The sequence below is a fragment of the Dermacentor silvarum genome, chromosome 7, assembly GCF_013339745.2.
Source record: "Dermacentor silvarum isolate Dsil-2018 chromosome 7, BIME_Dsil_1.4, whole genome shotgun sequence".
Classification (NCBI taxonomy): Eukaryota; Metazoa; Arthropoda; class Arachnida; order Ixodida; family Ixodidae; genus Dermacentor; species Dermacentor silvarum.
Genome location: NC_051160.1, coordinates 136,215,478 through 136,227,618, shown reverse-complemented (window position 1 = coordinate 136,227,618; position 12,141 = coordinate 136,215,478). Strand labels below are relative to the sequence as shown.

At 44.4% G+C, this 12,141-nt stretch overlaps 2 protein-coding genes across 2 annotated transcripts in view; one reads left to right on the top strand and one right to left on the bottom strand.

The window, feature by feature from the left end:
* Positions 1 to 8,814, bottom strand: part of LOC125946980 (cytochrome P450 2C23-like) — a 61,440-nt gene extending 52,626 nt beyond the window's left edge. The window contains exon 1 of the mRNA XM_049671236.1: positions 8,567 to 8,814. Within this exon, the coding sequence (XP_049527193.1) occupies positions 8,567 to 8,781 (215 nt within the window). The 5' untranslated portion in view covers positions 8,782 to 8,814. The remainder of the gene's footprint in view (positions 1 to 8,566) is intronic.
* The window catches only part of LOC119459200 (cytochrome P450 2C23-like), a 331,343-nt gene that overhangs the window by 264,366 nt on the left and 54,836 nt on the right, over positions 1 to 12,141 (top strand). The window lies entirely within an intron of this gene.

Here is a 12,141-nt window from a genome sequence, read left to right as displayed (position 1 = left end):
GCACCCCACAGGGAGCAGTGTTATCACCACTCCTGTTTAATCTGGCCTTACTGCCACTGCCACGATTGCTAGACCAAATCGAAGGAATAGGACACGCGTTCTACGCGGACGATGTTACAATATGGACGGAGCAAGCGGGCTCCGACGGCTGGATGGAGGAGACACTTCAAGCGGCAGTACTCAGAGTGCACGAGTACGCGAAGACCTGTGGACTCATCTGCGCGCCGCAGAAGTCGGAACTCCTCGTAATCCAACCAGGAAAGCCCTGCAAGGAGCCCCCACCAGACATCTGCATCCAAATTGACAGCACCACAGTCAAGCCGACGCACACATGTAGAATTCTCGGACTCCTAATACAAGACAATGGCAAAGCACACGCCGCCATCGCCAAGATGAAGACCAGCGCGGAGAAGATCTTAACCATGCTGAGAAGCGTTTCAACTAGAAACAGAGGACTCAAGGAAGACGACGCCCTCAGACTAGTGCAGGCATTCATAACATCCAGGATAACATATTCGGCCCCGTATCTCAATCTAGACAGGACTCAAAAGAATACACTCGATACCATCATCAGAAAGGCCACCAAGCAAGCCCTCGTCCTACCCATCTATTCGTCGACCCAGCGCCTTCAAGCCATGGGGGCACACAACACAGTCGACGAACTCATAGAAGCCCACCTGTCTAACCAGCGACTCCGCCTGAGCCAGACAAATCATGGCCGCACGGTGCTGGATAAGATAGGGTGGCGCAAGGAGAGAGCAACAATCAAGAGGTGCATCCCAACTGAATGGATGACGACAATCACCACCTAGCCCTTACCCCGAAACATGACGCCGGAGAAAAATGATAGCAGGAGAGAAGCCAGAGCTCAGGCGATTAATTCCAAAATGCAGCGGTTGGAGGAAGTCATATACGTGGATGCGTCCCTCGTCAAGGGCAGCAGCAAAGCAGCGGTGGTGGTAACCGACTGGGAACGGTTGATAAACAGCGCTGCGGTCAACACCAGAGAGCCAGCGACAGCAGAGGAAGTGGCCATAGCCCTGGCGCTCGTCCAACCGGGCGAGCGCCAGGGCGTCACTACCTTGGCGTCCAACCGGGCGCCAGGGTAGTGGTTACCGACTCCAAAAGAGCGTAGGGCGGCTGCGGGACAGGGGTGATCTCCTAAGAGGCAGCCGCGTTATTAACAAAGAAAAGGGCAACGAAGCAAGCCGTAGAGCTCGTACGGGTGCCTGCCCACACAGCGGTAGCCAGCAACGTCATAGCCGATTACCATGCCCGAGCGATGACCCTCTGGGCAGGGCAGGACGCCGACACCACCAACCCGGTGCTGACGTACAGAGAGATTACCTCCGAATATAGGGAGGATCGGCGCACCTTCCCCGAGCCGCACCGCACCCTAAGCAGGGAACAACAAACAATCATCAGGCGCATTCAGGCGTGTTCACTTACACACCCTGCCCTGATGAATAAACTGAAGAAACTGAAGAGGACATTTGTCCATTTTGCAAAAATAACACAGGCACCCTCGCACACATCCTGATGGAGTTCATGTCGCTCAAATCCCCTATACCCCCCATCCACCCTCCGTCCCCCACTACCCCATCCCATGAGCGATGGGAGACCTTACGGTCCAGCCCCGGCCTGTCGATCCAGCTCGCGCTGGCGGCTAGGGGCCAGGAGCTGCTGGCCGTATATGGGTCCCGAAACCAGGGAATCACCCCGTCCGTCGTTTGAGAAGACGCCGTCATTTGAGCTCAATAAATCTTTTTTTTTCTCTCTCTCAACTTCACGGACGGTGTTTCAGCTATACGCGGGTCCGACGAACACGCCCGCCACATACGCGGGTTCTTAAAGATTTATGGCAGTCTTGAAATCTTTAACACGCCATGTAGGGCCTGTAATGACATCCAACAGGCACCACTGCGCTGTCCGTAAAGAGCTGCGCCAGTAAAATGACATCACTTTCAGGTTTCAGCACCGATATTTTTCCTCACTTAAAATTTTTTTCCAGAGACGATTGAAGATAACAGGCATGTGCTGTGAAAGATTTCCTTGATGCCGTTTGTTTGTGGATCGCCATTCTCAAAATTCGGAGGATTTTGTCTAGTAGAGGAGCTGTGACCTGGTGTGAGCAACATTATTAATTTAAATGTGTACCAGTATAACTCGCATACGCGGCATGGATAAGCATATTGCATGCATATACTTAATATTATGCTCAGTCATACGATGACGCCTACGCTGATGTCGACGGCGACAACAGCGTAGGCTGATGTCCAAAACGAAGTCGAAAATTCATTTGGAGCGTAGACATGATTGCCATACATTAAAATCTGCGAGGAAGCATAGAAACTCTTTCGCGAATTCTGTGGCGCACTTAAGGCTGGTGTCCGGTTAGAACTATAACTTGGGGAACTAGACATTCTAATTTCTTCTGATCAAACGTGTTTAATGGTTATTTTATAAATGTTTGTGGGATGCAATTCTGGTCTACCGCCCAAACAATTATTTTACATGGATAATCCATAAGGTCCATGGCAGTTTGTTCCTGATTACTAGCTATGAGGACGAACTTATTTAAATCTTCAATTGCTTATACAAATATGCAGCTGGTCAGGATACTATTAACGCTGTACGAATCACGGCACTTGCACCTGAAATTACACCAGTTTTAACTCATATGTTCAATAATATCTTCAGTTGTGAAATTGTTTCATGTTGATAAAAAATTATTGGCATCACTTAATATAAGCAGGCGGTAAATATGATAAGCTAAAATTGCAGACGAATATGTGTGTTATCGTTGTTTTCAAAGGTTTCAGAACGCATTTTACGTACGCGTTTTATTAAGTTTTTGTTTTGAAATAATATTATTTATAAATAATAAGATTATAAATAATAAGACTTTCTAAAAGGCAAGTCTACAGACAGTGCATTATTTCGCAATAATAATAAAAAAATTATCTTGTGCGAACCTACCTTCTCACTATATCTGAGTTCGTTTTTATAGAGAGTATTGAATCTGATAAAAGCACAATCTACAGGAACTTGAATCTATGTCGAATACATGGCGGCAAAATTTAACGTGTAGATATGAAGTAACAAATTAAGCATAAATGCAAGGAAGAAAATATGCGCTTTCGCTCGATACCCAATAGATTAGATTAGGCTGTCAAAATAAAATACGGTGAATCTTTCCTTGTACTTCTAGACTATTATTATTTTTTCGATGTTACTCTTCAGTCGAGCTCAAGCTGGTCTACTCATTTGAAGTTCGTGTGAAGGTGGCTAGGTGGCGCGTTTAAGCACATTTGTACCATCGTGTTGTCTAGACTAAAGAACATTAAACATTAGACTAAAAACATTAAACTTTTCTACCGTTCATTCTCATTCTATCTACTGTATGCTTTCTTGGGGAACATGAAACAAAACTGACAGCAATAAATTACCTTCGGGCCTCAGGGAAACAAAAAAAAACTTGTTTCTGTCTAAAAAGAAGCAAAACATTCTGTTTTTGTTTGTGTTGGCTGTAAAATGTGTTACAATCTGCGCAGAACCTACATAGTTGTAGAAATATCACGTTCGAATCAGGGAATCTGAGCCTTCAATATCCAACAATTATTTATTTAACGAGGATCCTAATTTGCTTGAATTGATTAAGGCGTGCAACGCAATTCAAACGTTTCAACCTAAATCTTATCATTCATCCGTTTTGCACTGCTGAAAATAAATATTCTGACGGGACATGGACGCTGCCGGCTCTGGTAATGCAATCATCTCTAGTGTTCTTTAGCTTTATTTCCATATTATGCAGCTGACCCTATATAGTCGAAAGTTATTTTCTTCTTAATTTATGTTCTTTTTATTTCCCTGTCTGTGGCACACAGATTTCTAGGGCGCTCTCAGGTAAAGCTATTCCACAATTTTGTATTGCATTTCTGCAAATAGCCCTCCACGACTGGTCGATATGTTTGCAGGCCATACCTACTAAGCTCGTCTGTTACGCGTCATCAGGAAAGCCGTGAAAGCCACTCCTCTAACATTACGTGCACACACTGATTATGCATGATTACACTGAACAAAAGAAAAAAAAATGAATGCAGTTCTTGAGGTAGCTGCAATACACCTAAAATCCAACGCTAATGCAGCTCCACTAACGTGAAACGTGGGGAAAGGCAAAGCAATGATGCGCCGGTGTTTCCCTTTTGTCAGCTCACCGTTATTTACTCACCGTTGGTTTGAACTACGCAAGCACAGGATTTCAGCAGGATTGGAGCTACATTAAGCGCTGCATTCAACTTCTGCGCCTGTGTAGTTCAAATCCACCGCTAAGACAGCTTCAGTGAAACCAGGGGAAGTGCGAAGAAGTGATGCGCCGGCGTTTCCCTTATGTTATTCTTGTGCTATTCTTGCACAAGAGAGGAGGAATGGAGTGCTTGTGGTGAGGCCGCGCCCTCAGTTGCCCTGTGGGGATACCAGACTGGCGTTTCGGAAGCGATTTCAACGAATTTCTGCTAATTAATGAGCCTAATGCTGGACTATTCCTGTCTTTCAAAATATTCTGAATCATGTTTGTTTATTTTGAACCGGTTTTGATCAATTCTGCACTTATTTTGATCTATTTTGAGGTCCTATTTTTGCGCGTGACCACGGCGACATCACATCGCACTAGACGCCGACAGCCTGGGCCCCTAAAGTCCTTCGCAGTTAATAATTATTTCCGATGTTCGGCGTGTTCACCTTCAGCCCCCCGTAATTCGCACAATGTTTTCGGGCAGCGACCACTTCGCCTGTCTTTGACGCGACGACACAAAACCGCAAAAGCTCACAGCGTGAAAGTGATGTGTACCTATTTATTATATGCGGTTTTATTATATGCGGAAAAAATTGATTTTTTTCTGGAATAGCTGGAGACTGCGCCGTTTCGAAATGAATAGAAGATGGTGGCCTGCCTATCCTTCTGGCGCTGGCTACTCGGAGCGGCCGGTGATAATGGGTTTATTTGCGTATAATAAAAATTTTGGCGTGGCAGTGTGAAGTTGTCGAGCCCATTCGGCACGTACACGACATCACACTGCGAAACTTGTTTCGCTTTCTCCGTTTTAGCTGCAGCTTTACCCTTCCGCTGCATGCCGCCACAATTTTCTACCAGACACCGAACGCTAAGCAAGAAGAAGCTGGCCAATTGCAAACGACGGGACCACCCTTCTCAGCAGTTTATCTACTTTCACTGCGCTAGCCCGGCCCCTATAAAACCCTCTCCATTTCTGCATGCCCCTCGCCTCTAATCAGCCAATTAGGAAAGATATTCCCATCAGGTAAGGCAGTGCTATGCGCTTTGAAATTTAACGAAGCTGGGGCGCAATCTTGTACGCGTTCCAAAATGGAACGGAGGCGGTCCGTTCCATTTTGGAACGCGTACCAGATCGCGCCCCTGATCTCCCATAAACGAGGAGAGCGTTTCATTAGCCTGCTCAAACAACACTGCGAGTCACCGCCTTACGCTTGTAAAAGTCAACATCACACCTTATTCTGTATCAGAACGGTACGTACGTTGTTACGTTTGTCCTGCTTTGTAACTACTGACCGCTGGTAAACCACATCTCAGAACTACAGTGGAATGCTCTAGTAAGGTCAGATTGGTGAAACAAATTATCAGAAATACACAACTGATCTCGGAAGCTTATTGTTAGCTCAAACACTCGCGCACACATCACGCTAGGTGCTCGGTCCGTCTCAACGCTGAATAAAGTCGGGCTATACTGTTCCTAATATATTCAGTACATCTCACAGAACGGTTTCCTGTATATAAAACGCCAGGTCATACTTAATACACCGTGCCAGGCCAAGAAGAACCACCCGAACCTCTACCGTGCGTGTACTTGACTTACATGACAGAACACTCCCACAAGCCTGCATGCCTGCTGCCCATTGTCAGCACTACTATCTACGCTATGTAGCGGCGCCCATGAAAAAACAAGTTAGTCAATAGATGGCACGGATCTTGTTAGTAGCACAAAGCTGCGTCGTCTACAGCAGCCCATGAAGGGAGAGGTGTGAACAGAGGCAAACATTGCTTTCACTTTGTTGGATAATCGCTTGTTGTACAACCATGCACGCGTTTCCGCTGTTGCTTGCGTAGCCGTGGGTGTACGCACGTGCTAAACGCCCTTTAGCGTACCCTGTGTCCGCGGGTCGCCTTCCAAAGTTCACGGCATCTTGCGTTGCTTATAAATGGATCAGCAATTACTACAGTAAGTGCCAGTGACATGGTAGCGACGGTTAAGCAATCCAACTTTGTACGTCGGTATGTTTTTACTCAACTCCAAATTTGGTAATACCAAACTGAAATGAAGCTGTAACCACGCTTTTTAAGCAATTATCTCACAATTTTTGGCATTCCTTGCATTACGTAAAGAAAATCTGATACATAGCATTTCTTATTCTTTATTGTTTTGGTTTCTTGGATTCTTTCATAAACGAACTTACGGTATGCTTTTGCCTTGTAAAAGGATGATAAGTACAGCACGCTCTGTATTGTTTGAGTCCTTCAATCAGGCTAACATCCGTTGCTGCGTGTCTTTACCATGCAATACACCACCTATTTCGGTTACTGGTGGAAGCAGTGCCTAAAATATTCAGCGGCTCACCGGAGGTCTTCAGAAACATCAGCACATCTTCACTTTAAGCAGGAAGTCTGTTTAAAAAAACTGCATTGTATTGCAGTGATGGCCGGGCTCATGAGCCCGACCGGAAGAGTAGCAGAGTCGGGCTCATGAGCACAAAGAATGTCATATTGCTTTCTACTGAGATTATCCAAGCAACAGCTCTGTGCCCACTAGCACCACCAAAGCCAATGTGTCGCTGCTGCTGCGCTCAAACGGCACCCCGTTATCGCCTTGATCACCACAAGCAGAGCTGTGATGCGTGCTTTGGTGACATGGTGACATTTTGATGCTTGGAAAAAGGCTGGTCGGATGTTTACTCGTTTCAGTCGCAGTAAAATCAGTTCAAATCAAATTATAATAATTTTCCTTTTGTTAAGATACAGAAAGAAGGTCTGTGACAAAAAGCTGTCTTTTTTTAAACAGCTTGACTAGTTCACAGCCCCAAACAATGCTCTAATACCTCTTGAAGTGACGACAACGGTAGAAGTGGGCATTCAGGCCACTTATACCGGGTGTTTCAGCGAACACTTCCAAAAAGGTTCTTGTGGCACATAGCACAATTCTAGTTCAAGAGCTGGTCTACTCGAAGAGGCGGACGTTACTTGTACAGAAATCGAAATGCGTAATGGACCACTTAAGACACAATTACTAGGTTTTCACCAATTACATTTGGCCGATATTGCAATTAACAAAGTCTAGCCGCGGAGTTCGCAAGGCGGATCCGCTTGGAGCGAATTCTCAGGATGACACCAGTTCCAAGATATTGATTCCCGAACTTTGCGGAGAAATGGATTTGCGTTCCAGTCACTTCTTTTTCAATTCATTTCTCTTTATTACCAGAAAATATTCTGGTTGGACGCTTGGATGACACCAGTGACCGAACCACTTTTGTGCTTCAATGAATAAAGCGATGTTTTGTTAAAATAGTAACTAGAACGCCAATGCATTTCTTCGCAAAGTTCGGGAAATATCTCGAAACTGGTGTCATCCTTAGAATTCGTTCTAAGTGAATCCGCATTGCGAACTCCGCGGCTAGAATTTGTAAATTGCAGTAGGGGCCATACGGCAATTAGTTAAAACTTAGTTGGTATGTGTTTGTTAATTATTTGATTAAATATATTTCTATTTTTTGTGTAAGTAATGTCCGCCTCGTCGATAGACGAGCAAATGTATCGAAATTGTGCTATCTGGCGCAAGAACCTTTATATATTTTTAAAAGTGTTCACTAAAACACCCAAGATTTTATAGCTGAAATAATTCTCGAAGTGTTCGTTTCTCGACGTGACCGGCACGTGATGCGCACATTTGACACCAGCAGCTAAGAAAGAAACAAACGTAGAAGAGCGCCTTGGAAAACCGCCAAGAAGGGTGGAGGTGATGGGAAGAATGGAGAAGGGTGCAGTGCTGGATACCGTTTGTCACTGGGACGCTCGTTGGCTGCACCAAATTTATTAAAAAACAGGGCAGTTGGCGCTGCTGTATTTTTTATTCTGTGCTGATGACATTGGTGTTGGCATGCTAGTACGTGTCATCGCTGGTTCCCCATAAGGCACTCTGTGTCAAAACTTTACACCTACTCTTATTTAATCAATTGTATACCTGGAGACTTTTTCTGTTAAAAGTTTGTACACAGTTCTGTACACTTATTCAAAATAAATCAACCCCGGGAATGGTCTTGGAAACAAATCAAACGCCGAAAAGATAGCACTGGAAACAGTGGGCTGAACAGCCCGGCACCTTACAAGAGTCAACACTCATGCACACAATCTAGTTGTCATAGTTTATGCCAGCGCACTTAGAACGCAGCCGTGTCACCAACTGCAGTTATTTTCGAAGGGGCAATAAGATATGCAGCTTTGGGGGATCGTGTGCTGATAACATCGAGCAGAATATCTTACCTATACACGGGCCCGTACTCCTTGGCCCATTCGACCGCTTTCGTGCAGTGGAAACCACGCAAGTTGAGTTCTTCGTGTCCGAGAATGCTGCTCACAGGCGGCATGGGAGGATGCACAGTTCCGACAGGAAGTTTTCGCTCTTTACGCCAGCGTTGTATAAATAGCCTCAACACAGTGCATAAAGCAAATGTCGCAACAAGCACAACTAGGCACATGACACAGATTGCGGTCTTCGTGTGCTGCTCACTTGTAACCTGATGATATAAGAAACGAAAGTAAAAATCAGTTGGGCATGCTAGTTTACTGTATAAAATAAAGCAAATTTTAGGTAAACCACCGCAGTACACCAATAAATATGTGGAGAATCAAAACTTCTACCTGTATTGTGAGTAAACTTTCCAGAAACTTTCCTAAACTACAGTTCACTGCTTTCGATGAAATAGCTCACAATAATAAATGCAATGAAAGCCTCCAACTAGAAACGGCCATATTCAACTACGAAAGTGGGCCTGCTGCTACAGAAGTGTTATCAATATGGCTTATTGTGTACAGGGCACTCAGATCGCTTGCAGTGCATTTATAAGGTGGAGGTAATTAACCCAGACAGTTCTTAAGCCAGGGTAATATCCGCAGATTAGACAAGATTATCGGCAAGGCTGCAACCACTTCCTTCGTCCTCTCCGCAAAATATAGCAAACATTATATTCTTAAGAAGAAAAATCAAGCCACCTTGTGCCAAATGGTCGTAGAACAAGCAGCCCACGCGTAAGTAGTTTGTGGCGTCTCTGCTTATGGCAAGGTGCAAACACTTCGAGTGTCTACTAACCAGTGTATTTCGCCTAAATAATTCAATATACTTGTCCAGCAGCCTGGATCTTTACACAGACACTGTATACTTCTAAAAATATTTCGTGTCTATGCTATTCGCTGTTCCCAATCACAGACACAAATGTGGTTACTTCTTGCGTCATTCAGTGCAACATTTTCTTCTCGTGCATTGTCCTTAACGTCAAGCAAATGGTTGTAAACTTAACCTGCCCAAACGTTTGCGAAGTGAATTGAAAAGTTATTTATCTGATTAAAGTTCGAAAATTACTAAGGCCCCTGGAAGAGCTCGTAAAACAGTAGCATGCTTAAACAGATTCTCTAGGTTATTTTACGAAGTAGTAAGAGTGGCAAACTTTGGGAGGTCACGGCTTAAGACATGGATAGCACACACGTGTATCAAATGCAATGAATATTAAAGTGGTCAATAGCGAAGTACCCAGATATAAGGAAACAGGTGTAAAAGCTCGAAATGTCAAAATGCGTCTTTATGCTACGCAAATCTGCTTTCCGGAACAGGTCCTAGAGCCGTGCAGTGTCGCGCGAGGCCACTTTGTGACTCTGCTCCTAACCAAATGGAGACGTGCTCTATACAATATCTTCCAGGCACCTGGCGGAGTGTCAATACCTACAAAATTAAAAAATAATACATGGTAGAACGACGCTAGCGAAACGACATCTTGTATCTGCAATGATGGCTACTCATCAAGCACATTTCTGGAACGTTATAGCAAAACGTCGCTAATAGGGCTATTCTGACAGCTTTCTTTCGGTCTGCTAAATTTTAGTTTGCTTTCAGTCAATTCAAGTAGTCCACGAGGCTTCTCTGAAACCCAAGCGTTTGAGATGTACCAGGTTGATTTCAGGGAAACTCAAACATCCACAGCAAATACGGTACCACATTCAGTGTCGCACTCAAAGGTTCGAATGTTCTGGTAACGCCTCTAATTATGGTACAGGAGGCGTTCTTCAAACATGTCAACAAGCGTGTTGCGAACAACTACAGTCATAGGATATTTTTCTCACGTTACCATGGCCCAAGTAAACTATGCTACGACAGGAAAGGAAGCATGGCCTTCAAGTACTTTAGAACCATCTGGAAAGAAGACGTTTCAAGTTGTTACTGATAGCAAGCACTGACTGACCTCTTCAACTCACAGAGCCAAAATGTAGAGTGGAAATGGGTGAGGAATTCAACAGTACACTTTCGAGCTAGCGCATTGCCCCTGCAGGATAAAAGGACCACGACGCAACACTCTATCTAGACTTCTTGTACCAAAAGAAGTTACCCATAAAGAAGTGAATACGAGTCAATTGTGGGAAGGAACGTAAGACCTGAAGGTACAAAACGGAAATCAAAACGGAAAATTGGACGTGCCGAAGCAACAATACCGACCATACTGCGACTCCAACACGACAGTCAGGAGTGGGGAGGCCATTATGAATTTAGTAAATCATACAGAAAGCTAACGCTAAAATTCACCTGGAAAGGCATGAAGACAGATGTCGCTAAATACATAAGGACGTGTCACAACTGCTAAATTTGCAAAACTAAGTTCAGACGGTGGAAACAAAATGGTGACGCCGGAATATTCGAATGTACCCTTCGTAATAGTACGTCTGGATTTTGCTGAACTCAAAAAGAAGGGCGAGGGGGTCAGAATGACGCAAGCATTGCTAGTTCCAGTGGACGAGTGGAAGTGGTTCGTGGGCGCTAAAGATGGCAGGGAAGATGCGAACTGTGCAACTTCTTTTCTAGAGAGGGATATCTTCTCCAAGTTATGGCCAACGTTGCGAACAACGGACCGGCATTCCGAAGCGAAATACTTCGCTTGGGCGGAAGCAAGAGGCATCGTGCGCTGTGTTTTCTAGCACATTATCACCAAAAAGCCGATTGTCCTGCAGAAAGGGTGATTCGGGAATTAATATATTCCTATCTCTATACCCCTACTTCAAAGGCGAGTGGAAGTGCGCTCTGGAAGCAGCTGTTTGTCACAATAACCAATCTCGCACGGCAGAATTGAGATGTGGCCTTACATCGCCGCTTTCCAGAAACCTTGTTGGTTGGTTACCTGCGGATAAAGAACTGGACATAACTGAAAAAAATTACGCATCGCGAAAATACGCTGTATTTTAACAAGAAAAAAAGTATTGCTGTTAAAAAAAGAATTTTGACAAACTTTACCGATATTGAAGCAGAAGACATGGTGCTGGTCGAAAAGGGGTTCGGATTCAAAACGCCGCTTTATAGGCCCATATTCAGTCTTGAAAACAGAAAAGCACCAAGGGATTCTCAAAACCGTGTATTATCACGGACCCCGAGGAAAAAAAAAAGAGGCGGTGATTGCTAATATTCTTTAATATCATCCCACGAGAGATGATAATAGAAGCCCGGGAGGATGTTGGGCCTGGATGAACACATAGCGAAGACGACAAAGACAGAGAAGAGGAGAACGAAGACATGGAGGACCGTAATAGCAGATGAGTATTACAATTAATGTTCGAAGATTTTACCTGTGTTGGAACCTTATAACACTTATTTAAAAACTAAATATACACAATCGGCTCAATCAGCTAGTGTAAGCCATAACACCAAAGACGCAGATGCTGCAAGAATCTGTAGAACATAAAAGGGTAAGTGTGACATTGACACACGGAAGAGGACCATTGGATTAGACAGCAATGTGTGTAGCTCACATCCCAATTCAAATTAGTAAAATTAAGATTCGATTGATGGGACTTATGAAGAT